At 40.9% G+C, this 26,145-nt stretch overlaps 1 protein-coding gene across 40 annotated transcripts in view; it reads left to right on the forward strand.

Moving 5' to 3' along the window:
- The window catches only part of PCGF3 (polycomb group ring finger 3), a 66,612-nt gene extending 50,688 nt beyond the window's left edge, over window positions 1-15,924 (forward strand). For 21 of the 40 annotated variants that reach the window (XM_065045529.1, XM_065045545.1, XM_065045546.1 and 18 more), the window contains one exon: window positions 15,052-15,924. In XM_065045529.1, the coding sequence (XP_064901601.1) occupies window positions 15,052-15,243 (192 nt within the window). In that variant the 3' untranslated portion in view covers window positions 15,244-15,924. Of the gene's footprint in view, window positions 1-1,308; window positions 2,270-15,051 lie in introns of those variants that run through there. The other 19 variants (XM_065045547.1, XM_021296351.2, XM_021296354.2 and 16 more) reach the window with 1 other exon arrangement.
- The last annotated feature ends 10,221 nt before the right edge of the window (window positions 15,925-26,145 follow it).

Consider the following 26,145-nt stretch of genomic DNA (forward strand, 5'->3'; position numbering starts at 1 on the left):
AAGGCAGACATTTTCAACACAGTTCTCTTCTGTAACTCAAGAAGGCTGTTTTCTAAAGAAGGGGCAGTAATTGGAATGCTTGTCTGCCTTAGTTAAGGAAACATCTAGCAGCATTTAGTAGGCATAAGCAAGGCTGGTTAAAAATATTTGAGTATGTCTTTGACTTGCTTATTGTGGTTTATTTAAACAACTTCCTGGAAACCGAATAGTAAACAGTAGGGCATTCATTCTGAGTATTAGTTATTACATTAATAATGGTAGCTCAAGTTAAGTGGGTGTAAGAATGAATTGCAAAATTGAACACTTCAGAGGCACATCGCACTTAGAGAGTCAGCATATATGTATTTGGGGATATTTGAACTAGGAGTTAGTATTCATAATGGACAAGGAACACAGTCTAAGCTTACAATGTACACTGAGGTAGAACCACTTGCTGGCTTTTGATGTGTATCTAGAAGAGGTGCACGTGGGAGTAGGGCTGCATTTTTCTGTCTATGTGTAGAAAAATAATTGACTTGCATAAGAGACACAGGATAGAAGTCAAAGGTCAGTCTTTGAAATGCAGAGAGGTCACAAGTGGACTCTTACTGGAATCAGTTTCATGTGATGTTCCTGAATGACCTGGAAAGGGATGTGATTAGTGCATTGTGGTTATTTAGGATAGTGAAGACTGATGACAAAGGATTAAAGCAAGCCTTTACAGTTCTGAGTGACAGATGTTTAGTGAGCACGTTAAGTTCAATGTAGGTAAACATAAAAGGACACAAAGCAAATGTTAGGGATTTGGTGTGAAGGACGGATGGCTGAAAGAGAACCAAACAAGAGCATCAAATTGATGTGCATCTGTAGAAGTCTACTGTTCATCTTTATCATGGAAATCTATGAAATTGTAAGTCACACAGAAAATGGAACTGCTAACTGCCTTCTCAAGTGAGAGAGGTAGGGGATATAAAATGAAACTGAGAGGTGGGAGGTCCAGAACAAACAAGAGGAGACACAGAACACCTTGGTGCAGGAAATTGTGGATATGAGAAGTTTACCTGTTTGTAATTTCTCTTACTAGGGATGGGTTTTCCAGGTTAAACAGATCTGGTAAAACTCATCAGCTCCCGAGACAAAATGGAAAGGATTTTTCATCTGTTGTTTGAGCTCCACAGATGAAATTACATCGTTTGTCTTGGTGGAATTTTGACATGTCAGATAGCTACCCTGATAGTTACTTTAAGCTTTAGTTTATGAAATAAAAGTGTTGTTTACTGAACAGGTTAGTTCTGGTTTTGTTTCTTATCTGGTATTTTTGTGTTGCAGAAAGCACCTCTACTGCTACATTACAGACCCAAAATGGACTTGCTGTAAGACAACTTTATTGTCCTTCTGGACAGAGTTTTTTGCAGAGACTATCATCTGGCACCTTCTTAGTGCATCACTAATCACATGACACAAACCAGCTGAATAATTTCGGAAGACCGTAGTGCTTTCATAGCGGACTGTCCTTCTGAAAATTTCTTCTAGGGATGTGTTACCTAGATTTTTGGACATAAAATATTTATACTTTTTTTGTATGGAAGAAAGAAGTCGCAACTCAACAAGCACTAAGTTTACAGATACTGAAAACACTTCACAGTTCCATGTAGCTCAGCCTGATTTTTCTCTTACAGTTACACAGAAATAAGTTAGAATGTTGTGAGGTGATTTTAAAATGTTGCTTTTGACACCAAGTTGCATTTAGCTACTTTTCACAATCTGAATATTTAAAAAATATATTTTTGCTAAGTGTTGTTGTCTTATATAGTATGCCTGATTGCATTGGTTTTTTTTTCATATTATTCTATAGGGCATTGAACATACATAATGATATAGTGACTGGTAATAATTTATTATGCTGCATTGAAAATTTCTGAAAATCTGGGAAGCCAATGAGTTTGTAATTTTTGCCCAGTTATTACTCTTCTTCACTTTGTGTTTCAGTAAACTTTTGATAGTCACCTATGCACATTGATTTGGTATGATTAACAGAAATAATTGCAGTCAATTTTAATGTGCCCTGATATCTTGCTCTGGCATAAATTGCACCAGACAATGACAAATACTCAGTTCTAGATGTGTGAAATTTTTAAAAAATAAACATTTCTTATGTAGAAATCTTGCAGAAATCATTTTTTAATCTAGAGAGAATTTTCTCTCACTAGCTATTGAAACACTGGCACTTGGGCAATTTTGGGTGTTATTGCACAATTTTCATTTCAGTGATTAAAAATTCCTAAGATCATTATGAGCAGCTTTGTATTTCCTTTACCTGTTTTCTTATGAAACTATAGCATTTTCTGTAGTGCAATTCCTAGCTGTCCTTTGGGGGGGTGAGGGGGAGGCAGGCGGTGGTCAGATGAGATTATTCTAGCACCTTCTGGACTTAAATGATAACTTTACTTGCATCAGTCCTAATGGATGCAAGGTAATATGTATGCATGTATGTGTGTTTACATCTATACACGCACATAACTACATATGTTATAGAATACACTCTCAATAGAACTTAGCAGGGTTCACTGCACTTTTTGTAAGGGTTTTTGAAATTGTTGGCTTTTTAAAAACAATAGTTGAAAGTGATTTCTGCAAACTGTATAAAATATAGCATATATAGTATGATTGCGAGAGTATTTGTCTAGCACAGGTGTCAAGTCACTGAAAACAAGCTTTGCCATATTATTGGCAGCTGGAAATAGTTAACCTTCTAATTTCTGGAAGAGTTTTACAGTCACCTGAAAATGCTAGTGGCTATTCCTATTATTAAACCCTGTTGTCTTTATATAAATTGTGTTTGGATAAGAAAACAAGTTTTCTTGTAACTGCCCTGCTTCCTCTAGCTGTGTTTCTTCCCCTCTTGTGCTATAAAGTATTACTTGATAACAGGAAGCTGATACTGCAAGAGGTTTATCCAAGCATTTTATCCTCTTCCTCTTCTTGGGCTTTCAAAGTACAACATTCCTTAGCATGTGTCCCATAATTTCCTACTTTAAATTCTTCAGTCCTCCTTTCTCAGCTGTGGTGTTTCAGAAGGGATTATAAAACTTGTGTTTACCTTTGAAAACAGGGTTCCTCATTTTTAATTGCAGTCATAGACATGAATAGGAAGGAAATAAAAAAGTATGCAAGCAGAGAATAAGAGGGAGCCTACTAAAATGTGGAAATGGAAAGAAGGGCCACACAAAAACCAAAAGTGCAGATGCTGCATTTCAATGTTTGGTTTAGGCACAGCTCCACAGTGAGGCCAGGCGGCTGGGTTTGTGGGAAGGGGAGTGTGTGTGCATGCATACAAGCATTGGAATCAACCTTGGCTTTGGTTTTATCTTACTGTTTGTGGACTCAGATATATGTATTTTAGCTTTTTTTTTTTTTTTTTTCTGTCTTTCAAATTACTTGAACTGGCAGAAGAGAACAAATGAGATTATGGATCTACCATTTTTATTATCTTTTCATGAAGCAGTGAATGCAGGTGGTATGGATGTGTACACTGACATACTGGGCCCTTCTGGAGCTGTTAATGTACTTGTTACTGTCCTAGTATAAATAAGGGACTTGCTCTAGCCACTGAGGCACTGCGAGTATGAACAGGGCTGTTATTGTTCACCCTCTGTGCACCCTGAGTAAACAGACACTAGCTGTACCTGATGTAGACATGAAACTAAAGCTGCCAGACAGCAATTTGATGAACCACCTTGGTCAGGATATGTGTGTGTGTATATATATATATATATATATATATATATATATTTGTGTGTGAGAGAGATCTGTCTACCTCAGAATGTGTGTACTGCAGAAACTTTTTGTATGACTAGATATTGATGCAGTACTGTTAAAGTGCATTAGGATTTTAGTACTTTCCTGTGTACTTGTGCAACTGAGAAACTAGTTACAAACACACAAATTCAGAAGCCTTTCAAATCTCTCTCTTACTGTAACAATCTGCAGTACAGAAAATATAAGTTTATAACCATCTTTAGACTCACTTGAATTTGTTATGGTGCTATCCATATATATACATACCTATATGGATACATAAATCCAAGCCAGTATTAATACCTACAACTTTTTTTTTCTAATATTTGTGTGTAACTGCTTTTGCAATGTTTAGTCTGATAATACCTTACCAGTAAAACAAACAAACACACACAAAAGACAACACAACAAAAGGAGTCAAATACAAACAAATATAAAACCACCAGTTATTTTTCTGAATCACATGTTGCAAGATCTAGCTACAGAAACTCTTTCCCTCAGGATGGATGTGACTGTGTCTGGACCATATTTTTATTTCCTTTAGCCTTAATAAAAGACTACAATGCAATTCAATGAAGGTCAGAGTGAGGTCCTTTGGGTCAGAGCCTTTTTTCACTTCTGTGAAGCTTAAGAGACAGTTAATTTATATCAAGATTATATTGTGTAAAATAATCCTGATACTGTTCTAAGTTGGACAAAAAGCTGGACTCAGCATAGATATGTTAGTCTTAGTGAGATAGTGTTAGTTTGTTTTGGCTTTCGTGAAGATGCCATTACCATGAAGTAGTTTTCACAATTGCTTACGCTGGTAAATAATTGCAGTAAAGATGTATCTTGTTGCATTATCCTCAGCAGCAATGAGACTGAATCACCCAGGCTCAGAGTCTCATTAACATAGTTTCATTAAAAATAGAGAATTCAGATAGATATATAATATTGAATTTAAATAAGATTTGGGGGTTTAAATTTTATCTTTATAAAATTATTTATTCTATTTTTAGCATTCTGTCTTATTTTACCATCCAAGTATTTTTGGTTTCAGTGGTCCAGCTTTATTTACGGGCATATAAAATGAAATTGTAAGATGTTTTTACAAGCTTCTTCCTTTTACATTGAGTTTGAGTAGCTTTTATTTGTGTGTTTTTGTTTTATATGGATAAAGAGCATTACTTATGCTTTTGTGCAATAGATTTGAAACATGCATTAATTAAGCATATGTTTAAATTGTAAATGTGGCATCTACTTACCATTAAACTTAAAAGGAATGTAGATGGCTTTTCTCACTTCTTTGAATGGGTTTTTATTTGGAGCTATTATTTGGGGGTGTTGTTTTTTGATTTACTCCTTTTTAATCTTAAGAGTGAAGTGTGGGATTTTAACTTGTGTAAGTACAAGAACTATCTGTCAGCAATACTTCAAAATACATGATCTTGCAAGAAACCTTAATGTGAACTGTGGAAGCAATTGTCAAGGCTTGCAGCCTCTCTAAAAATGTTTTGTGCCATTGTTACGTCTTGTGTGTTTATGTACCATCAAACCTGGGAATATTTGTATTGGTTGTGCAACAGTATACTGTCAGTACACTGTCAGCTCTGGGGATATGGGACCATAGGAAGTATCAGACTACAACTATGATGGTGCTGGTTTTTTTCCAATAGGCTATGAGCCTTTGAAAGCTTACCTGGCTCTTATTGTCTTTATAACAACATAGTTAGTCCTAGGAGATTCATCGGGGTTTTTTTTTTTTCTACTGCATGATAAATATAACCATACAACTAGTGTATTTTATAGCATTGAACTAAATATAATAGGAAAAAGCCAACCTGTTTGTACATCAGCAAGATGAATCTTAATGAGTACTTAAAATGCATTTTGTGCAGAAGGCTTGACTGTACAGAAAAATCTAGTTTCTGTATTTCCTCAGGTAATCACTTCAGTTTGGATCTTTCACTGGAAACGTTCCTGCACCCTTCACTTAGTCTGTCTAATGCTGTTAAGAGGGCAAAAAATTGTCCTATACAATAGAATCTCTATGTAAGATATAGTTAACTGAACTAGGGTCTTGAGATCTGTTATTGAAGTAAAAAGGTACAGAGATAACAGCATTAAGGAACATGGAACAATGCTTCGATCTCTGCTTTAATCAAAACTTGCAATCAGTACACTTTCTAGGAACTTGTATCTTGTGGCAAGTGAGCAGTAGTGTCTTACTGTGGAGTTATGATTTATTTATATAAAAGTTAAAAGCGCTGGTCCTGGTATTTGATCTATGTTTGATCATCTTTAGGGCTGCTTGGAAATCTTCCAAAGCCTCAATGACCTGCCCAGATACTAGTGGTAGGGTAGGAGCTAAGTGTCCAATTCTGTGAACAATTACATTGATAACTTTACTGATAAACTGGATGGTTTATACAAACCAGTAGGGTCATTCATGTGAATTGTTAGCTGTGGCTGAAGGAGGGACCCTGACTCTTGAATACTGATGTTCCAGTTTTGTTTTGTTGTTTTGGTTTGGTTTTTGTTTTTTTGTTGTTGTTGTTTGGGTTTTTTTTAATTTCTATTTGAAACTCAAAGCATTGGCTTAATAGAATCTTGAATTTAAGTGATTTATCTCAACAAAAGGAGACTTTGTTCTTCTGCAACAAGACTATTTTATGGTTAAGGGACAATAAGCCAATGCAACCACTAAGCCTTTATCCTTTTATGTGGCATAATAAAGATTCTGGAACTGTCACAGTGTAAGACCATATTTTTGGCTTAGCTTCATTTAAAAGTTTACAATTTTTTATGCTTTGTGTTGCTGTGTAATTTTTGTACTATTGGTGGCTAGTTTTGTCTGAATAAGCCTTTTGGGATTATTGCTTAATGTTTTGATTTTATGATAGTGAAGCTTGTATCCAGTGTTTTGCCAATTAATATTCTATGCTTGTTAATAAAAGCAGAGTAACTGAAATACTGCCACGCTGGAAGTTATTGTCCCATTTTTCTCCAAGAACATAAGGAACTAGCCATCAAAATATCACAGTGCTGAACAAACACAGTGACTGAAACAGTGGTGGTGCGGTATTGCATTGTCATAATCAGCCTTTTAGTCAAAACACAAGCATGGCCCAAAGTATTACTCCACTGCACAGAATGGCAGTATGTCTGTGACAATGTATGTTGCAAGGAACTGCAGTTAATAAATGAAATAATTTCAGCTACGAAGAGGAGAAACACAGTTGCCCTGATGTCTTTATATATCTGTGGATGGAAAATTACTTAACCTGGCTTGTATGTGTTACTTTTAATCTTACCTTACCTGGTGATGTTGATGTGCAGGGGCCAACTTCAGCATTCTGGAGTACAGATGTTCACTTAGACACATGGCAAATTGAAAAACATATTCACACATATTCTGCTTTTATTTTATTTTATTTTATTTTATATTTTATTTTATTACTTTGCTGAGCTGCTAGTGGGGAAAAATGGTCTCTTAGGGGATGCTTTGATTAATGAACTGAATATGTTTTGCCTTTGAAAAAATTGGTCTTTTGTGGTATCTGGCAAACATTGGTCCATGCCCTCTTCGTAACTTGACAAGGTTGTTGTTTTTATTTTTTTCCTTCAAAATCCTCGAGATTTATTTTAATAGCAGGTCAAAGGTATGGGAGAGTTTTTAGGGCAAAATTAATTGAAATGCGTAGTCGATATAATAAAGTTGCAAAGCAGATGCTACAGTAGTTCAAGTTCCTCAAATGAGTCTTCAAAAAAATGATACTTCTCTTTTGGATCACCTTTTTATTAAATCAAACACCTTTTATTAAGCAAAAAGGTGATCCAAAGAGAGAAAGTTAAACATTCAGCTTTTACTTATTAGCCTAACTTTTAGTTATTTCAAAATCTTCAGTCTATCTTGCTACAAATCCATCACTTGCAGTTCTCATGAGAATCGTCATACCTTCTCTTGGGAGAGATTTAATTAAATGTATGTTATGGTAGTGCAGTGACTCACACTTAGCTTTTCACTCCCATACAACCTACTTTAGATGACTCATTTTCAGCGCACAGAAGTTCTGATCCTGGCAATGTTGTTATAAAGGAATTACCTCATCCAGTCCTGGGGAAATCCTGCAGTACCAGACTTTCCCCTCAGAGCCAGAACAAAATTACTTTCTCACAAGATTCTGCTTCACCTACATTATACCTCTCGCCTTCAGCAACCACATGGGGCCACCGTAAAATTCACCTCTAACAAAATTGCGGTACTGTCTACCCCAAACCAGCCCCTTCCGATGAAGAAAGTAGATGTGAACGCTTTTTGAAAGGGGAAATCAAAACGCTCTGCTCTGGGTGGTTGCTTCCCTGACCTTGCCACGGGGGAGCCAACTGTGTCCACTGCCCCCTCGGTTTGCACTGCAAGACCTCGATTCTTTTTTCAGAGGGCTTTGTGACTTCTGTGACAGCAGCCAGTTGCCTTTATTACCTCTGATTTATACTAAGAACTGGTCCAGCTGACAAAATTACTGAAAATACATGAGCAGAACTATTTTAGCATTGACCAACAATTTCACTCCTCACCTAAATTCCACTACTTAATTTTGCAGACCACAGCCTGAAAGTCAAACTGCAGTAATGTAATTTGGGTTGCTGATAAAAGAAAAATCCCACTTTATAAATACTCAGAAAATGTCTATTCTGTAATGATATGAGATATACTAAAATATTTGTTAATTCAATGCTAAATACAATTAATCTGGATTTAATTTGCTTTCCTGCAAAGTCATTGTGTATTTACTTTTTTTTGATAGTGCATGTCCATGTCTCACTGCTTACTAATGCAGAGAATGTCACTGCACATTTCCCAGCCATCTTCTTCAGTGTATTTCTATGCCTTTGCTTTGCTTAGTCTGCTTTCAAATGTCAGGTCAAAAAAGTGAATTGCAGTTGCCCTGGGAGAGCCAGATTCCACCTTGAAATTAATTCTAAAATGAGTTTTCTGCAAGTGGTTTGATAAGTGAGTTGTTTTTTAATTAAACATTTTAGCCCCTTGAGACCAAGGAAGTCATGCACATGATTTTGTACAGGGGAAAGTACTGCTACATATTTTAATTTTTTTTCTTAGTTCTTTATAATTTATTACTGTTACATACCTTCAAAAAATTGAGTATCAGAATAGATAATTTTTGATGTACTGCCAAGCTCTACAAAATGAATGGCAGTATCTGTTTTTTTACAGCAAGTTACAATAGACTTTGAAATTAAACATAGCCTTCACAGACACAGAGATAAAATGTTTTTCTCTGGCTAGGAATAGTGTTTGCTTTCAGTTCTGTGTTCTTGTATAGAATTTGCAATAGAATGGATTGTCCGTGGAACTTTTCTGCATGTCAGTGTGGACAAGAGGCAAAGAAAGAAGCTCAGAGATGGGAAGGACAAATGTTTTCTGCTTTTAACCATCAGACTGATTTAGGCCTGAAATAACCACTGTTTACTAATTTTGCGCACTCGATAAGAACTGGTGAAGAATTTTGAGTGCTTTTGTTCAGAGCCTTGTTTCCTCACCAGAGAAACAGTAAAAAAATTGGTCACAGTGAGCATTTCAGGGGACAAGTGCTCTTGACAGCTCTCTGCTGGCAAAAGAGAGAGGGTATTATTATGACAGACTAAATTTAAAAATTGTGTGGAAGTGATATCCCTGTCACACATCTGTGTGTAAGTTCCCTTTAAGAGAGCATGAATTTTACAGATAGATCTAATAATGTGAGGTGGCTCTCATTGAAATATTACACATATTTCACGCTTAGCTAGCTATTGCTAGATGGATCCTTGCCTAGGAGCATCTGAAATTCCAACATGGCTTTGGGCTAAGAGACCAATTCAATGACATCAGCCTTGGCTGAGCAGCATGGCCAAACCTTCAGCACTCTGCAGTGGGGCACTCTCTTTTTCCATCTCCAGAAAGACAGCAAGGTTGTTTTCACATTACAGAGGAGCCTTGTTGCAGGAGCAGCTGGGCATGTCACAAGCTCTGGCCAGGGAAACTGGCCCCAGTGGAGACAGAAAAGTCTTGGGGAGAGTTGGGGAGGAACATCCTTTGGATTCAGCTGTGTTAAAACATGAATTGCTTCTTTGTTCTGAATCCACAGATGCTTTGTCACACACAGTAAGCAAACTTTGTCCCTTTGGGGTGGTACAGAATGAAATCCTTCCAAGATCCGCAGGCTGGGGGACAAAGGGTTGGACACTAACCCTGCGCTAAGCTCTGACTGGCTTTCACCTTTCCCTGCTTCCTGTCATCTCCCACCCCCCTGCTGATGATGTTGTAAGATGCTAATTAATACCTTCTACAGAAGGAGCCATTTCCAACTTCTGGAGAAACGGCTGACACTGGTATTCCTCAGGTCTGCAGGAGCAACCTTGGAGCCAGAGCCAGAAAACATTTCTGTACCATTCTTGGCCCATGAATGTGACATTAAACTTTTCTCAAAGAACAGAAACTGGCAAATGCATAGTGCAATCATCAGTAGTAATAGCAGAAAGATTTCATTTTACATGTTACTACTAGAGTGAAGGCTTCATTATACTACATGCTATACAGATAGGAGAAAGTGATGATTCCTAGCTTGAAAAGCTTACGGCCTAGAGATGCATTTAATGTTCAACACATCATGATCACTTCCATGTTGATATAATAGAAAAATGGTAACCTTGTCTCCAGATCATAAAGGCTTCCAAAGCTGTAAAATGTAATACTGTGAATTTCCCCCTCTCCAAAGGTGTTATCACCGATTCCATAATTTTCTGTTCAGTTTTCAGCAGCATTGGTTTCATAGTAATGTAAGCATTTTCCTTTAGGTGACTGAAAAAGATCTGTATCAGCACCATAAATCTTTCTTATATATATTCATCGAATGGCCAGTATGCATGTGCAGATATATGAAGATTCCGCTCCCTCCCCCAGAAGACATACTTAGGGATCAACATATGAATTTTTAGGTACTAGACCATTCTTACTCTGTAGAGTTAGGCTTCTCTAAAGATGTTAGATGGTTAGTGGTGCTGCTGATGAATTCACAGTCACAGCCTTTTTGTGACAGCATCTGCTCCTTTGCAGTTGCCGAGTCTTTGAGAATCAATAAGCTGAATCACAGTTCTTCCTAAGCACCTCTGTGATGGTAGTCAGGTTCACAGCTTCTATTACCTCCCCCCTCTCATCCCATGAGAAGGCTCTGTGACACCTTGGAAAAATATGTAGAAATGCACGTGATTTGGCATGTCTCTTCATCTCCCTTGTTTTGAGAATGGTGTTGTGCTGTGCTCTACTCTTGGTTTGAGTTAGCAGGCATGTAATTCAGAATGGCCTTATTGCGCCTCTTCTTGCAGTGTGTGTGTGGGCAGTATAGAGCACCCTCTGTGTATTGTTATGACACAAAGGAAAGGAAAAATACTGCAGAGGTGAAAAGAGATCATAAAGAAAAACTGCTGTGGTGCATGCACCAGCAAGTGCATTCCGTAAACTGGGAGAAGAGGATTATGAAGTCCTTTCAAAGATGCACCATCTAATACTCGGGGAAAAAAATGCCTGTATCCTCTTCCATGCTTTAATCAAATGGAAATTGGGAACCTTAGAAACCATAGGAAGAAAGCCAAAGAAAGGGCAAAACCTGTATCTGTACAAGAGTGTTATGGTGTAGGAGTTCACCAATGGAGAAAGATGCTGCTATTTTGGGCCATCCCATGCCTTATCCCACTTGGAAAAAAATAGTTGGGGAACTGTTTGAAAAGAAAAAATCTTTTCAGCTATATATGTTGTAATGCTCTGATGGACTTCATTTCTCAAGGATTAAGTTGATAGACATTGGACTCGGTGGAAAGAGCAGCAGTCCCTGCTTTCTGATACAATGGAACAAGGACAAGAAGGCATCTGCCCAAAGCAGGAGGGGATGCTCCTGGCAACCCCTACCCCCTCCTTAGCGTATGTGCTGGAAGAGCGGCATATATGGTGCAGTGTCACGTGGACTGCAACAACGTATGGTGCGGTCATGGCGGGAACAGCTACCTGAGCTACTGGCAGCTCTGCCCATGCACAGTGTAACAATGTGTCATGACGAGTGCAGACATAGCAACAGGTGAAGATCCTCACCGAGGCAAAGACTATGAAAGCTGATGACAGGCACACAGAATCACAGAAAGTTAGGGATTGGAAGGGACCTCGAAAGATCATCTAGTCCAATCCCCCTGCCAGAGCAGGAAAACCTAGATGAGGTTACATGGGAAGGTGTCCAGGCGGGTTTTGAATGTCTCCAGAGTATGGGACTCCACAACCTCCCTGGGCAGCCTGTTTCAGTGCTCTGTTACTCTTACCGAGATGAAGTTTCATCTCAAATTTAAGTGGAACCTCTTGTGTTCCAGTTTGAACCTATTACCCCTTATCCTATCATTGGTTGTCACCGAGAAGAGCCTGGCTCCATCCTCGTGACACTCACCCTTTATATATCACAAGTGACACTGCCCTGCCCCCCACCACTCTCCAAGGTAAGAGGACAATGGTTGTAGGCGATGTTGCTGGATCTATAGTGGTGACTCTCTCTCTTGCTCTGTCCTCTCAAATTGAGTTGAATGATATAATAAAGTTTTGGTATCTTCCTGCCATCTGACCTCGGTTGTGCCTTAATTCTGACCTTAGTGATCGATTACCTTCAATCACGATCCTTTCTGTATCATGACAGATGTATAAATGGGAAAAATTTGTGTTGAGCACATGACTGGAGAAATAGATGTCCCTCTGCTAGAAAAACAGGGAAATGCTTTTCTCCAATCTGTCTCCTCTGGCAGAATTTTCCTCAGTTAGAAGATTACTTAGTTGATTGTTTTTCTGTTCTGGCAGCACAGCGGTGGAGTTTGGCAGCACAGCGGTGGAGTTTGGCATCTCAGGGTGCTAAATAACAAGAAAAGAGATGCTGCTTCTCTGCAGGTTTTTGTTCTTTTGGGATTGCATTCCTGAGGAGCTGCCCTTTAGAAGATAGCTTCCCATGCTGGTTGCCTGTGAGGACTGTGTGGGATCTTTTAGAGAAGGAGGGAGAGCAATAGGTTACTCCACTCATGCAGCTGTTTCCCAGACAACATGTTAGAGGAAGGACATGCAGCTTACAATCAGAATTTGCTGCACTGCCAAGCCCCTGTACTTATAAAGGCTTAAAGTCGGTGTGTGCAAAGGAGTTCACTAACCTTATCATCTGGGCAGTACCTTTGTGAAAGAGCTGAGAGTGTGAAAGTTGCTGCTCTTCCAAGTGAAAGGACTTGGGTAATCACGATCCATGTGTGATGCATACGTTTTTCCACCCCTAGCCAGTGTTGTTTCTTTCAAACCATGCTGGGCAAGTGCTTCACAGCCACTTGAGTTTCTTAGCCATGTAATAATACGTGGCTCTTGATGCAGTTTCTGGGTTTGAACATGCCAAAGCAGGTTGCAAATTAGAGCAGTTATGCATATTCAAATTTTAAACAATGCAGTCTAGCTTTCTAGTGCCAATATCTGTTGCCCTGAAAAATTTGTAAGTGCCTGTTGCACTGTAAACTAAGAGGCATCACTCTCCTTATGAAAAATGTTTTTTGAAATGATAGACTAAGGAAGCAAAAATGAGAAACTTCTTGTGTCCATGATATTATCCTGGAATCAAGCTAAACCCCAGTTGGTGAAAATCTTTTTTTTTTTTTTTTATTATTATTATTCTTTTTTCTCCCCCCTTTGTAATATAAACAGCTTAGTTTGTCAGCAGTGACATCAGTTGTACACAGAAGCACTTAAATGGGTTTTGTGTAAAGCACATTTCTTTTTTTGGTCTTCTTTCTGTGAAATATTTCCATCTTTCCCTATGTCGCTACGGGATGTTTCGATGTTACAGTATTTTCTAAATAATCACATTTTCTAATGAACTTTGCTAGTCTACAATGATCTATGCAATTATGGTGATCTTAGGCAATGTTTGGGCTGACCTGCCTGCTATGGGGCTTTTGCACATCGCAGCAACCTGTAGTGATCTTGGGAACAGATGGAAATAGTGTGTCAGGGAGGAAGTCTTCTAAAGGGCAGGGCTGTAGCAGTCTGGGGAAGGAGAGGGTGCTAAAACAGTGCCACAGGCAAAGTTAGACAGATCATCTTGTGGGGGCTTGAGTAAGGGCTGAGGTCAGTCTGTGTCTTCCTCAAGAAATGGTGTTCTGCAACATCTTTTTTTTTCTGCTCTGTGGGAATTTTCACTGCTGTATTTTTTTTCCCCTCGTGGCTTAAAACAAGAGGTTAGATCTAAAAATGAACTGTGGACTGAAAATAGGAAAGAAGAAATCATCAGCCTCTGCACACACACATTTCAAAAGGAAAAGTGAATTTGCTACCAAAATTAAGTTACAAACATTTTTAAAACAAAGACAATTATAAACCTGTTTTCTTAAGAAGTCTTTGTGGCAATCGTGTCAGCAGTTGAGCTTTTACTACAGGCTGCAGGCTGACAACTTTTTTGGGGCATATTTATTCTTCTCTGGGATCCTCTGTTCATTCCAACCCTTGTCTTTGGCTGACTGACTCCATGGGACTAGTTCTTTAGTACTTACCCTTTGGTTAGTTGATGCAATTATCCATTGATCTGCCATTGGTCTTCCTTGAGACTTGTAGCAGTCATCAGGGTCTGAGGAGATTTTGTCTCACCCCCATCACTGGCAATGATTTTTTTTCCTTTTTTTTCCCTGAATTTTATGTTTTGGGTGGGTCTGCCTTGTGCCATGTTGTCACGTCCTGCTCAGAGGTGTGTGTGGGGGGGAGAGGTGACTAAGATTCATCAGTCCCTTGATTGGAAAAGAGTATACACAATACCTGAGGTCCATAAATGAAAGTCTTTTATTTTGCAGCTTGGCCCAAATGGCAAATGATTTGTTGGCAGAAGGAATTTTGTTATAGGTTCAATTGGTAAACGTAAAAAGTTTGCCGGCACATATGGGGCTGCAAACCTTACGTTACTATTTTACTTATAAAAAGGAAAGCAAAGGATTAGAAATATAGTAAAGAAAAAGAGAGAGAGAGATTTCACCACCCTTATGGCTCCACAATGAGTAGGATGGGGTTTGTAGTCTTCGATCCAGCAGTGTGCATTGTCCTGTGGTGTCTGGTTCAGTTCCTGTGGTGAGTGTTGTGAGCAAAGTAGTCCTCAGGTTGGCGGATGCAATGTCAGTGCTTGTAGAGGTGGGGTTTTTATAGTCCCTTGGATTGCCTGCTTGCATAATCTTTGATCTTTTGTGCAGGTGTCACTGGGCAGTGACTGTGAAGGAGGGAAGAGTTCTGAAGGGTCTTGGGCCACCTTGAAGGGTCGAGGGTCTTCTCCCTTAATGCCATGCTGGGCCTATCAGAACATGAAGCTATGTGTCCTTCAACATGTCCCCCATCTCCTGTATCAGCCAGTCAGTCTTTGTCTGTCCTTCTTAGCTTGTCATTGACATTTCATCACAATGTAAATTCACAATTTCCCACCTCCTGCTTCTAGGGATGTCCCATCTTCTCTGGCTGGATGATGCTGAACTGTTTTTGCTACAATGTTTGAGACATCACCCTCTCAGTGTCTTACAGAGGGGCAGATGCTGGTCTCTTCTCTCTGGTGACCAACGATAGGACCAAAGACAATGGCAGGAAGATATGCAAGGGGAGGTTTAGGTTGGATATTAGGAAAAGATTCTTCAACTAGAGGGTTATGGAACACTGGATCAGACTCCCCTAGTAGGTAGTCATTGGGCCAAGCCTGACAGTGTGGGACAGGATTTGGCTGGCCTCAGCAAAACTCCCAGCACTTATCAGTTGGTAAAAGGAGATGTGCTGGAACTTGTTGGTCACAGGCCATGGGAAGGATAGAGGCGAGAACCTTAATTAGGAGCGGAGAGTGCTGATTCTACGTTTAAACAAGGTTCACAAGTTAATGAGGTTGTCCTGTAAAAAGGGGACTCTTGTTTTTGCACAGGGAAGATTGCTTGAGTTGGGGTGGTAACAGTTTGAGAAGGTGTCTTGGCATTAGCCAATCTGTAAATGTCTAGTGTGCAATGTAGACCAATCAGCGCGAAGCACGTTGCTGAGGCAGAGTATAAATGCATGTGAAGCACACTAATAAAGCGGACATTTTGTTTGCATCAAACTGCGTCCCGTCTCTCAATCGCGGCATGACAGTATTTAAGAAGCATTTGAACAGTGCCCTCAGACACATGGAGTGAATTTTGGAGTTGTCCTGTGCAGTGACAGGAATTGGAGTTCATGATCCCTGGGAGTCCCTTCTAGCTGAAGACATTCTATCAGTCTATGATTTTATGAATTGTCAATGCTTGTACCGGTAAAGTGAGGAAAGATGAAAATCTGGATCTATAATGTAAAATGTTCTTTTAAGCAGTCAAACCTTTGAGAATGGATGGTCCTGGTTTGGTATACATTATATGGCCAGTATTTGTGTCTCCAGCTCCCACGCACAGTTGAGCAAGGTGTATCCCAGTTCATTACCTCTGCAATTTAGTGAAGTCTTGGGAAGGACAGGGTACCTTCTCAAAGTCTGACACCTCATGTGCTCTCCTGGTTTTCAGGCTCAAGCTGCTGTTGGGTTTCTATGTGGCCTTGTCCGTGGGTGCTGTGATAGAAGGCCAACTGCGAGATCTGCCTGTCAGCAGGTGCCTTACAGAACAATACTAAAACTGCCTGTGTTTGCTGAAAGGTCTGGCCTCTGCTTTATGACTTCAGTATGCAACAGAAATCCAAATATATGTCACTCAGCAATTTAGAGTATTCTGGTAAACATAGTTATATTGTCTATTGTTTGGTGTATATAAATACACCAAGTCATTTGTCCTAAGGAATATATCCCCATTCTGCTGTGAGAAAAAAAAAAAAACTCTTAAGAAGAAAAATGGATTTTGCAGAACAAAGAAATCTAGAAAAAAAAGGAAATCTTCTTGAGTTTTGCTGCACAGAGGGGAGTTTAAAAACAGGTTCCTCAACTATAGCAAATAACAAAACTATCTGAATCCCTTCCCCCTGCTTCCACCAAGTCTTCAGTTTATTGGAAATCAAAGGCTCATGTCACCGCTGACTATTCTGTGGTAGACTTTTCTTGCTCTCAGTCCAGGCTGACCTGCTCCTATGGACAGCACAGACTTCCTCAGGGTGTCAGAGACCTGTGCTCATATCTGAAAAACTGATGTGAATCTCACAGCTACTGTCAATTTTTTTTTTTTAATACTGGACTGGAGAAAAGATGCTCTGGCTTGTGGCTTTGTTTTTTTGTTTTTTGTTTTTTTTTTTTTTTTTTTTTTTTTGTTGTTGTTGGTTTTTTTGTTTTTTGTTTTTTGTTTTTTGTTTTTTTTTTAATGTGTGAAGGCACAGTTTCTGTTTCAAACACATTAGAACAGAATTTTTGTTTAACTTAGTAGCCTCAGGACTGTGAAACCCCTGTTTTATGAAGAGTCTTGTCAGATTTTTGAGGCAATGAATAAAGAAAGTTGTAGATGTGGTGTAGACATGTTGATTTAATCCAAATCTTTTTCACCCAATGATGCATTTCCTGATTTTTAACTCTGTATTTAAGAAAGTAATGCAGAGAAGAGGTTAGGATAGAAATTCTCTGAATTAATAGATAAAGGACCCTGTAAAGTCTCTCTTCAGCTGGTGAAGCATAAGCATTCATAGCCAAGGCTTTTCATAGGCATGGAGCTGTAATTGCCCAGATTTCTCCCTCTGAGCTGTTAGGAACTTTCCAGTGTATCCTAAGGACCACAGAATCTACAGTCAGAGAGAGCTAGATATTAAAGAGCAACACAGACCTCAACATTTTGATATTGGAGGTGTGGTTATTGGAGTCAGCATATGGATAGGTGATACTGGTGAAGTTTAGCAAATTTGCCAATTGCAAATATTGAAACACATGTTCATTAAGTGAATTCCCTTTATATAACCTCTAACATTTAGTGGAGCCATCTCAGCATATAGGAAAAATGTAAAGAGTATGCAATGTTTTAGATATTGAGTTATCAGTTTGCAGTTGAAACATGAAGAAATAGTATAGCTTATGTGGAAGCAGAATTCAGAAACAACCATGATCAGATTTTTTTCTTAGACCATCTTGGGAATGAAAAAAATCACAGGAAATTTCAGCCCAAAATAAGACAAATAAATCTTAGAAGTTTAAAAAATCCAATCAAACCAGCATGTGGTATTAGTAGTTGAAATACAACATTACACAATCCCGAGTCTTGTGGTTAAATGCAAAACAAAGTTCTCAAATAGTAAAAATCAACCAGTACAGCAGGAAAGTAAACTATATGAATTCCTACTCTGCAACCACAGTTTAAAGATAGTGAAAGGCTTAGTAGCTTCTTACATGATTTGTGCCCCTCAAAATTTCCATAAATAGGTTGCAGGTAGGTAACTACCTGAAAGTAATGTAGTGCCAAGGAGGTCAGATTTGAAACTGTAGATACGCAGTCCTTTGAGGGCTATGAATCTTCTCAACCCTAGTACATTTAGGTTAAAAATCTTCTAATCCACACTGACAGGGGAAGGTCCATAGGCATCAAGTATGAATGCAGCTGATTTGTTTATAGGAGGTGCAGTTGAGCACCTTTCAAGCTGCCACCCTCAGCAAATGTGTTAAATCTTGCAGGATGGAGGTATGGGCTCAAATACAACTTCCTCAGCAGAACTGCTTAGATGTTGTAGTGGATATAAAAATTTACTCAATCCATCCCGATAGCAAATCAAATCCTACAGCAATGTCCATCCACTGCTTAAGTTGGCACAAATTCAACCTCTCGCAAGGAGCCAAACTGCTTTCAAGGAGAAGGTCAGTTCTTTTGCCACTTGGTTTGCACTGACAATGCAGTAAGGAGATACAGGCCTGACCAGAAGATTTGCTTTTCTCACTGTTCTAACACTTGGGAAGTGTTTGAAGATAAAACTCCTAAATATTTATTATATTCTTCACTTGTGGCCATGGCCAGTACAATTGTGAATTCCATAGTGATGCTTCCTGCCAGAGATGTCAGTCCATAAACACAGCAGCTTTGTTCTGAATCTGTGATTTACTTTTAAATGATTTTGACCTTTTGTAGCATTTCAGAGCATTATTTTTTTACAATAACTTCCATCTAGTGCACAGGGGGAAGAGAATAATTCCAAGGATTAAAAGATCTGTACTGACACTCTGGTTTTGCTTGAAGTCTTTTGGTGGGTTGGCATGTGCTGACATGGTACTTTTACTCAGCAGATGGCAGTGCCAGGAACAGGATGGAAATTTGTGCCTATTAATGCCAGCCAGGACCCAGCTGCCTCTCTGAGAGGGTGTATGCAGGTGTTGATGTGTGAAGAGCTGTGAGGGAGCCGCCTGCAGCCAGATCCCAAATGGCTTCTAACTTTTAAAATGCTGGCTGTCTTCCAGAGAAGTGAGTTACCAGGCAAACTCTGCTTTGGGACCAGCTCTTGGGTGCTATCAGTAACATTTGGCAGTGAGGTTCCTATGTTGCTCCTCAGACTTAAGAGGAGAGAATTGTGAATACACTGTGGTGGACACATCCCAGAGAATACAATGGCTGCTGTGGGAGCCATGCAGTCAGGCCGGTTTTGTTTGGATATACCCCTGGAGAACAGGCACCACTCAGGTCTTTGGTCTGATGACTCAGAGCTCAGAGTCAACACCTGTGCTGTCTCACTTGACAGTGACTATGCCTAACAAATACAGAGCAGCTGGAAATATGTTGAACATGCTGTAGTGATCCCAGGTAGGGCAGGTTTTGTTTATGTAGAGACTGACTGGCTGAGGTCTCTTTGAACAGTCCTCTGGCTATGCTTGTTTTGCCCACAGTGGCAGCAAGCACACCAGAATGCTGATGAGTTTCAGAGGTGAACTGGTTGAAAGAGGGATTCCTCTTCTGTGGGGATATTGTTTGTGACATTTCCACATACTTTTCACTCTTATGAAAAGGGGAAATGACATATTTCTCTCACAGCCTGTGAATATACTTCAGAGGCAAATTTCTCCTGTTTTCCAGCAGCATGGCTGAAATAAGCTGGAAGCCCCAGAGCCCCTACCCATCAGGCAGTTAGGTGAAAAGCAGTCTGGAGAACTGGCGTGTCCTCTCCAGATCCTGAAAGATTAGTTGTTTATATGAAAACGTTGGCCATTGGGGCCAGGACTGACCCCTGCCCACTCAGATTAGACATCATGGCCCAAAGGCTGTGAGGGAGCTTTAAGATTAACTGTTCCCATTGTCTTGAGCAGCCACAACACTAACTGAGTAGTTGAGGAGATACTCAATGAGGGTGCAGAGTAACTTCTCCCAATGAAGTTAAGGGCTGTTACTCCTCAGAGAGGTCTTCAGAGAGTGATTTGTACTCCCCTTCTCTTATGGGGTCAAGACACTTCTCGCCATGGCAGTGGGTAGGTGGGAGGGCTGGAATATGTAGGATTCCTGGGAGCACCCTGTCATTGTAGTGATTTGCTGTCCAGCAAAGTGTGTAAATGCTGAGATTTGTAACATTCCTGCAGAAGTTTCAGGGGTGTAATCACAGGCTGTCACATAAAATGTGGGGTGAAGTTCTCATTTTGCATCCTGGATGCTCTGTGACCAGACACTGATGTGGAAGAGCTTTTTCTTAGCTGTCCCCTAGCTCTTGGCATATTTTAGCTGTTGTGCTGTGTTGTGGGAACCTCTGATAGAAGCAGTCCTTTCCCAGCCTCTCTTTCTCAACTGCTGTCCCATCTGGAAGGAAGCCAAGTCTATGGAGGCAGCAGTCAGAATCACTAAACAATATTATTGTAGTAGTTTAGCTCCAGACCCCCCTAGCTGGCAGCTAAAACCACATGTCACTTACTCACCCCTCCTTCACTCCCTCAGTGGGATGGGGAGGAGAATCAGAAAACAAAAGCAAAACTCATGGGTTGGGATAGGAACAGTTTAATGGAACAGAGAAGAAAAACGAACAACAGTAACAATTATGGAAGAACCTGCAAAGCAATGGACACACAGCGCAACCACCCCGTGGAAGTCCTGCCACAGCAGCCCACTCCAACTCTGAAGCATCAAGGGGACTTCTGGTCACAGCTTGCACCAAAACCTCCCACCACCCTGGCTGCAGTTTGTGCCAAAACTGCCCCCTTGCCCCAAACTGCAGCTTGTGTCTGAAATACAAAACCACCAAAATGCATGGTCCAGAGAGAACCAGGAGCTTCACTGACTGCCCTGTTCCCAGCAGGAAGAGCAAGAGAAAGAGAAGCTACACCCCCCCACACTTTTTAAACTCAGCATGACCTTATGTGGTATCGAATACCCCATTTGGGTAGTTCTGCATCAGCTGTTCTGGCCGTGTAGATTTTAACCCTATCTCAGCCAACCCAGTACAATTATCCATGCTGTAGCTGCTTGTACAGTCTTGTATTAGAGCTGTTTGTAATATCTGTTTTGTTTCTGAAGCAAACATTTCTACACCCACCCCTATTTTTGTCTGCCTATGTAAATTATGGTGCTTTGCATCTTAATTGCTTTGGGCTTTATTGCATTAAGGACTGTGCTAATTGTGAGCTTGCTCTCCTCCTATTTCTGGATGCATTTTGAAATTATGTAATTAGATGTATTTGATTTTTGAAACCTTGTATAATGAAATTATGAATTAAGATGAAAGAAGCAGAGAAAATCTGGTTCTGCATCAATGCAGAGCTGTTTCTAGCAACAAGCTTTTTCTTTAGAAGTCTTCTGGAAGTTTGGGCTGTTTTCATAGCAGTGATCCCCCATGCTGTTCTATTAGTCATCATCAAGTGAACTGCCAACCTCTGTTGGTGCAGGGGATAGGCAAGGAAGGAAAGGGGATGGGGTAGCCCTGTACATTAGGGAGTTTTTTGATTGTCTAGAGCTTGACGAGGGTGACGATAGTGTGACAGCCTTGAAGCAACCCCCATCCTTTTCAAAACAGACAACTCATTAACAGTATAGGTTATGCCTTAATCAGCTGGTTTTTGCAATTTTGGATGGGAAAACATAGGTGTTGCAAAGGCATACACTCTATGTTTTCACCTCAATGCCCTGCAAAATGAAGGCATAATTTTTTGAAATAGAGAAAATTAACCATGTCTCTTCCATGAAGCCTACCAAGGTATCAGTCCTCATTCCCAGTTAATTGGGATGGCCAAGATGGATCATCTAGCAGACTATCAACGGCTAGGATAAATCAAAACCACCAGCTACTCCGAATGGACATTCAACACACTACTGGTCAGCAGTGCGACCTTTCCTCTAATTTTCTGACCATCAGACTAACTTCTGGAACCATTCTCTTAATTAACACGAATAGTGAACAGAGGGAGGAGAGGAGCTGTTGTCTCCTATCTTGCATGCAAATAGACTGGGTTATAAAACCTCCTCATGGGATACTTGTGTGTTACTGTTTGTGTTAGTGGTTTTTTGTGTGTGTTTGCAAGTACGTGTATGTGTGTGCCATGTGTCATTAACCAAGTTTCGTACCCACCACAAGATGGAACAATGGAGTGGTGAGATCTTACCTTTCTTCTTATATCTTAATCTATTTCTTTTTCCTGTCTCTTTCTCTTTTTCTAAGTTTATTGTGGGCACATAAGAGTAATATCTTGTGAATTTTGTTGTTAAAGTCTTGCCAAGTTTTATGATACAGTTACAAACTTCTGCCAAGCCACTATTCGCTGTAATTCCACTGAGTGGAAATCTCAGTGAATTTCTCTTAGTGATCTAACAGACAGCAAAAGCTCAAGCATGACAAAGACTGTAGATGTAAGATATAATGAGTTAACCTTCTAGTTCTCTGCTTGCTTAAGGCACAGCAGTTAAATGTAATGAACTTCCAGTGCCTAGTTTATTGGAGTGTCTGATGTCTCTGCATAGTCTCCCCTTGTAATTAAAATTGGCTCTCACACTTAGTACTGACAATGTGAAGTTCCTGATGACAACCTGAATGTTTTCCTGGGTCCTTTTTCTCTTTTCCATTTCTTTGTGCTGCTCTGAGTACTTCCTCCTTCCTATGAGGTAATTAATACTTCAGATACACGTTGTAGACCACTGTAGTCCCGTTCACTTGTGCTATAACCATGTCATAGTTCATTACTTTCAACTCTAAATGGATACTTCTGGCATTTCTGTCACTGACTGCCAGCAATGAGACAAGATGGGGTGCATGCTTTTGGAGGAGTCCCACGGAATGTGGTCATGGATGGCTATGCCCTTTTCAGGAAAGACAGGCCAGCCAGTGGTGGAGTTGCTCTCTATGTGAGAGAGCAACTACAATGTACTAAATTCTGCCCAGAAGTGGATGAGGAGCAAGTTGAGAGTGTATGGGTCAGGATCAAGGGGCAGGCTGGCAGGGGTGACGCTGTTGTGGGCATCTGTTACAGGCCACCAGATCAGGCTGAGGAAGTTGATGAGGCCTTCTATGGGCAGTTGAGAGTGACCTCACAGTCACAGGCCCTGGTTGTTGTGGGGGATTTTAACTTCCCTGATGTTTGCTGGAAGGACCATTCAGCCAGCCAGCCACAGTCCAGGAGGTTCCTCCAGTGCATTGATGATAACTTCCCTGATGCAAATGGTGGAGGAGCTGACTAGGAGAGGTGCACTGCTGGATCTCATCCTCACTAACAAGGAGGGTCTGGTCAAAGCAGTAAAGGTTGAGGGCTGCCTGGGTTGCAGTGACCACGAGATGGTGGAGTTCAGCATCTTGTGTGGCAGGAACAGAATAGCAAGTAGAATTGCAACCCTGGACTTTAGCAGGGCTAACTTTGGCCTTTTCAAGCAATTGCTGCGGGAAATCCCATGGGCAAGACTGCTTGAAGGAAAAGGGGCCCAAGATAGCTGGATTGCATTCAGAGATTGCTTCTTCCACGCTCAGGATCAGAGCATCCCCACACAAAGGAAGTCAAGAAAGGGAGCCAGGAGGCCTGCGTGGTTGAATAGGGATCTGTTGGGTATGCTCAAGCAGAAGAGGAGAGTTTGCAGGTTGTGGAAGCAGGGGCTGGCCACTTGGGAAGAATATAAGGCTGCTGTTAGAGGATGTAGGAAGGCAGCTAGGATAGCCAAGGCCTCCTTAGAATTACAGCTGGCGAGAGGGGTCAAGGACAGCAAAAAGAACTTTTTCAAATACATAGCAGATAAAACTAATACCAGAGGCAATGTAGGCCCACTGATGAATGGGGTGGGTGCCCTGGTGGCAGAAGATACAGAGAAGGCAGAATTACTGAATGCCTTCTTTGTCTCTGTCTACTCTGCCGGAGGCTGTCCTGGGGAACCCTGTACCCCTGAGACCCTGGATGAAGCCAGATCAATGGAGGAGTTTGCTTTAGTTGATGAGGACTGGGTTAGGGAGCAATTAGATAGTCTGGACATCCATAAATCCATGGGTCCAGATGGGATGCATCCGTGGGTGCTGAGGTAGCTGGCTGAAATCATTGCTGGACTGCTCTCCATCATCTTTGCCAAGTCTTGGGAAACGGGGGAGGTGCCCGAGGATTGGAGGAAAGCAAATGTCACTCCAGTCTTCAAAAAAGGGCAAGAAGGAGGACCCGGGTAATTATAGACCAGTCAGCCTCACCTCTGTCCCTGGGAAAGTAATGGAACAGCTTATCCTTGGTGCCATCTCAAGGCATATCAAGGATAAGAGGGTTATTAGGGGCAGTCAGCATGGCTTTACCAAGGGTAAGTCATGCTTGACCAGCCTCATAGCCTTTTATGAGAATGTAACAAGGTGGATGGATGATGGCAGAGCGGTGGATGTGGTCTACCTTGACTTCAGTAAAGCCTTTGACACAGTCTCCCACAGCATCCTCCCAGCTAAGTTGAGGAGGTGTGGTCTAGACAATAGAGTAGTGAGGTGGGTTGCAAACTGGCTTAAGGAGAGAAGCCAGAGAGTGGTAGTCAATGGTGCGGAGTCTAGTTGGAGGCCAGTATCTAGTGGAGTGCCTCAGGGGTCAGTACTGGGGCCAATATTATTCAATATATTCATTAACAATTTAGACGAGGGAATAGAGTGTACTATCAGCAAGTATGCTGATGACACTAAGCTGGGAGGGGTGGCTGACACGCCAGAAGGCTGTTCTGCCATCCAGCAGGACCTGGACAGGCTGAAGAGTTGGGCGGGGAATAACCTAATGAAATATAACAAGAGAAAGTGTAGAGTCCTGCATCTGGGCAGGAACAACCCCAGGTTCCAGTATAGGTTTGGAAATTACATATTAGAGAGCAGTGTAGGGGAAAGGGACCTGGGGGTCCTGGTGAACAACAGGATGACCATGAGCCAGCACTGTGCCCTTGTGGCCAGGAAGGCCAATGGCATCCTGGGGTGTATTAGAAGCGGGGTGGCTAGTAGATCGAGAGAGGTCCTCCTTCCCCTCTACTCTGCCCTGGTGAGACCACATCTGGAATATTGTGTCCAGTTCTGGGCCCCTCATTTCAAGAAGGACAGGGAACTGCTGGAGAGGGTCCAGCGTAGGGCAACGAAGATGATTAAGGGAGTGGAGCACCTCCCTTATGAAGAAAGGCTGAGGGAGCTGGGTCTATTTAATTTGGAGAAGAGGAGACTAAGGGGGTACCTCATTAATGTTTATAGATATATAAAGGGTGAGTGCCATGAGGATGGAGCCAGGCTCTTCTCGGTGGCAAACAATGATAGGACAAGGGGTAATGAGATCAAGCTGGAACACAAGAGGTTCCGCTTAAATTTGAGAAAAAACTTCTTCTCAGTAAGGGTGACAGAGCACTGGAACAGGCTGCCCAGGGAGGTTGTGGAGTCTCATTCTCTGGAGACACTCAAAACCTGCCTGGACATGTTCCTGTGCGACCTCACTTAGGTGTTCCTGCTCCAGCAGGGGGATTGGACTAGATGATCTTTTGAGGTCCCTTCCAATCCCAAACATACTGTGATATCTGTGTAGAGATGTTATATGGTTACTACTGTCATCTTCTGCCCAGAAGTGCACTGACTGTGCACTGTGTTGCAGTATGTGAAAATTTATAGCAGTCTACTAACCAGTTGTTAGCACCTACCAGCAAATAATGCTTCTAGAAGTCACCTCTCTCTCTGCCTTGCACTCTTTCAGAGGAAGACCTCATCTTTTGCTATGCAGGCTCTTCCCCTTGAACTGTGTGTTCATTCCTGCCTTGGTCCCACCAGCCTGGACAGGAAAGGCTGTTCACCCCGTAGTCAGATATGTCATCTGCGAACCTAAGAAAAAGTTGATGCTTTCTTTAAAAAAACTTAATAAAAATGCTAATTTGAGATGTCTCTAACAATGATCCATTTTAGCATCTCAGGTAATGTGACTGGCTGTTCCTGCTGATTTTGTTGGCAGTGAATTTACTGTA

The sequence above is a fragment of the Columba livia genome, chromosome Z (genome assembly GCF_036013475.1).
Source record: "Columba livia isolate bColLiv1 breed racing homer chromosome Z, bColLiv1.pat.W.v2, whole genome shotgun sequence".
NCBI lineage: Eukaryota > Metazoa > Chordata > Aves > Columbiformes > Columbidae > Columba > Columba livia.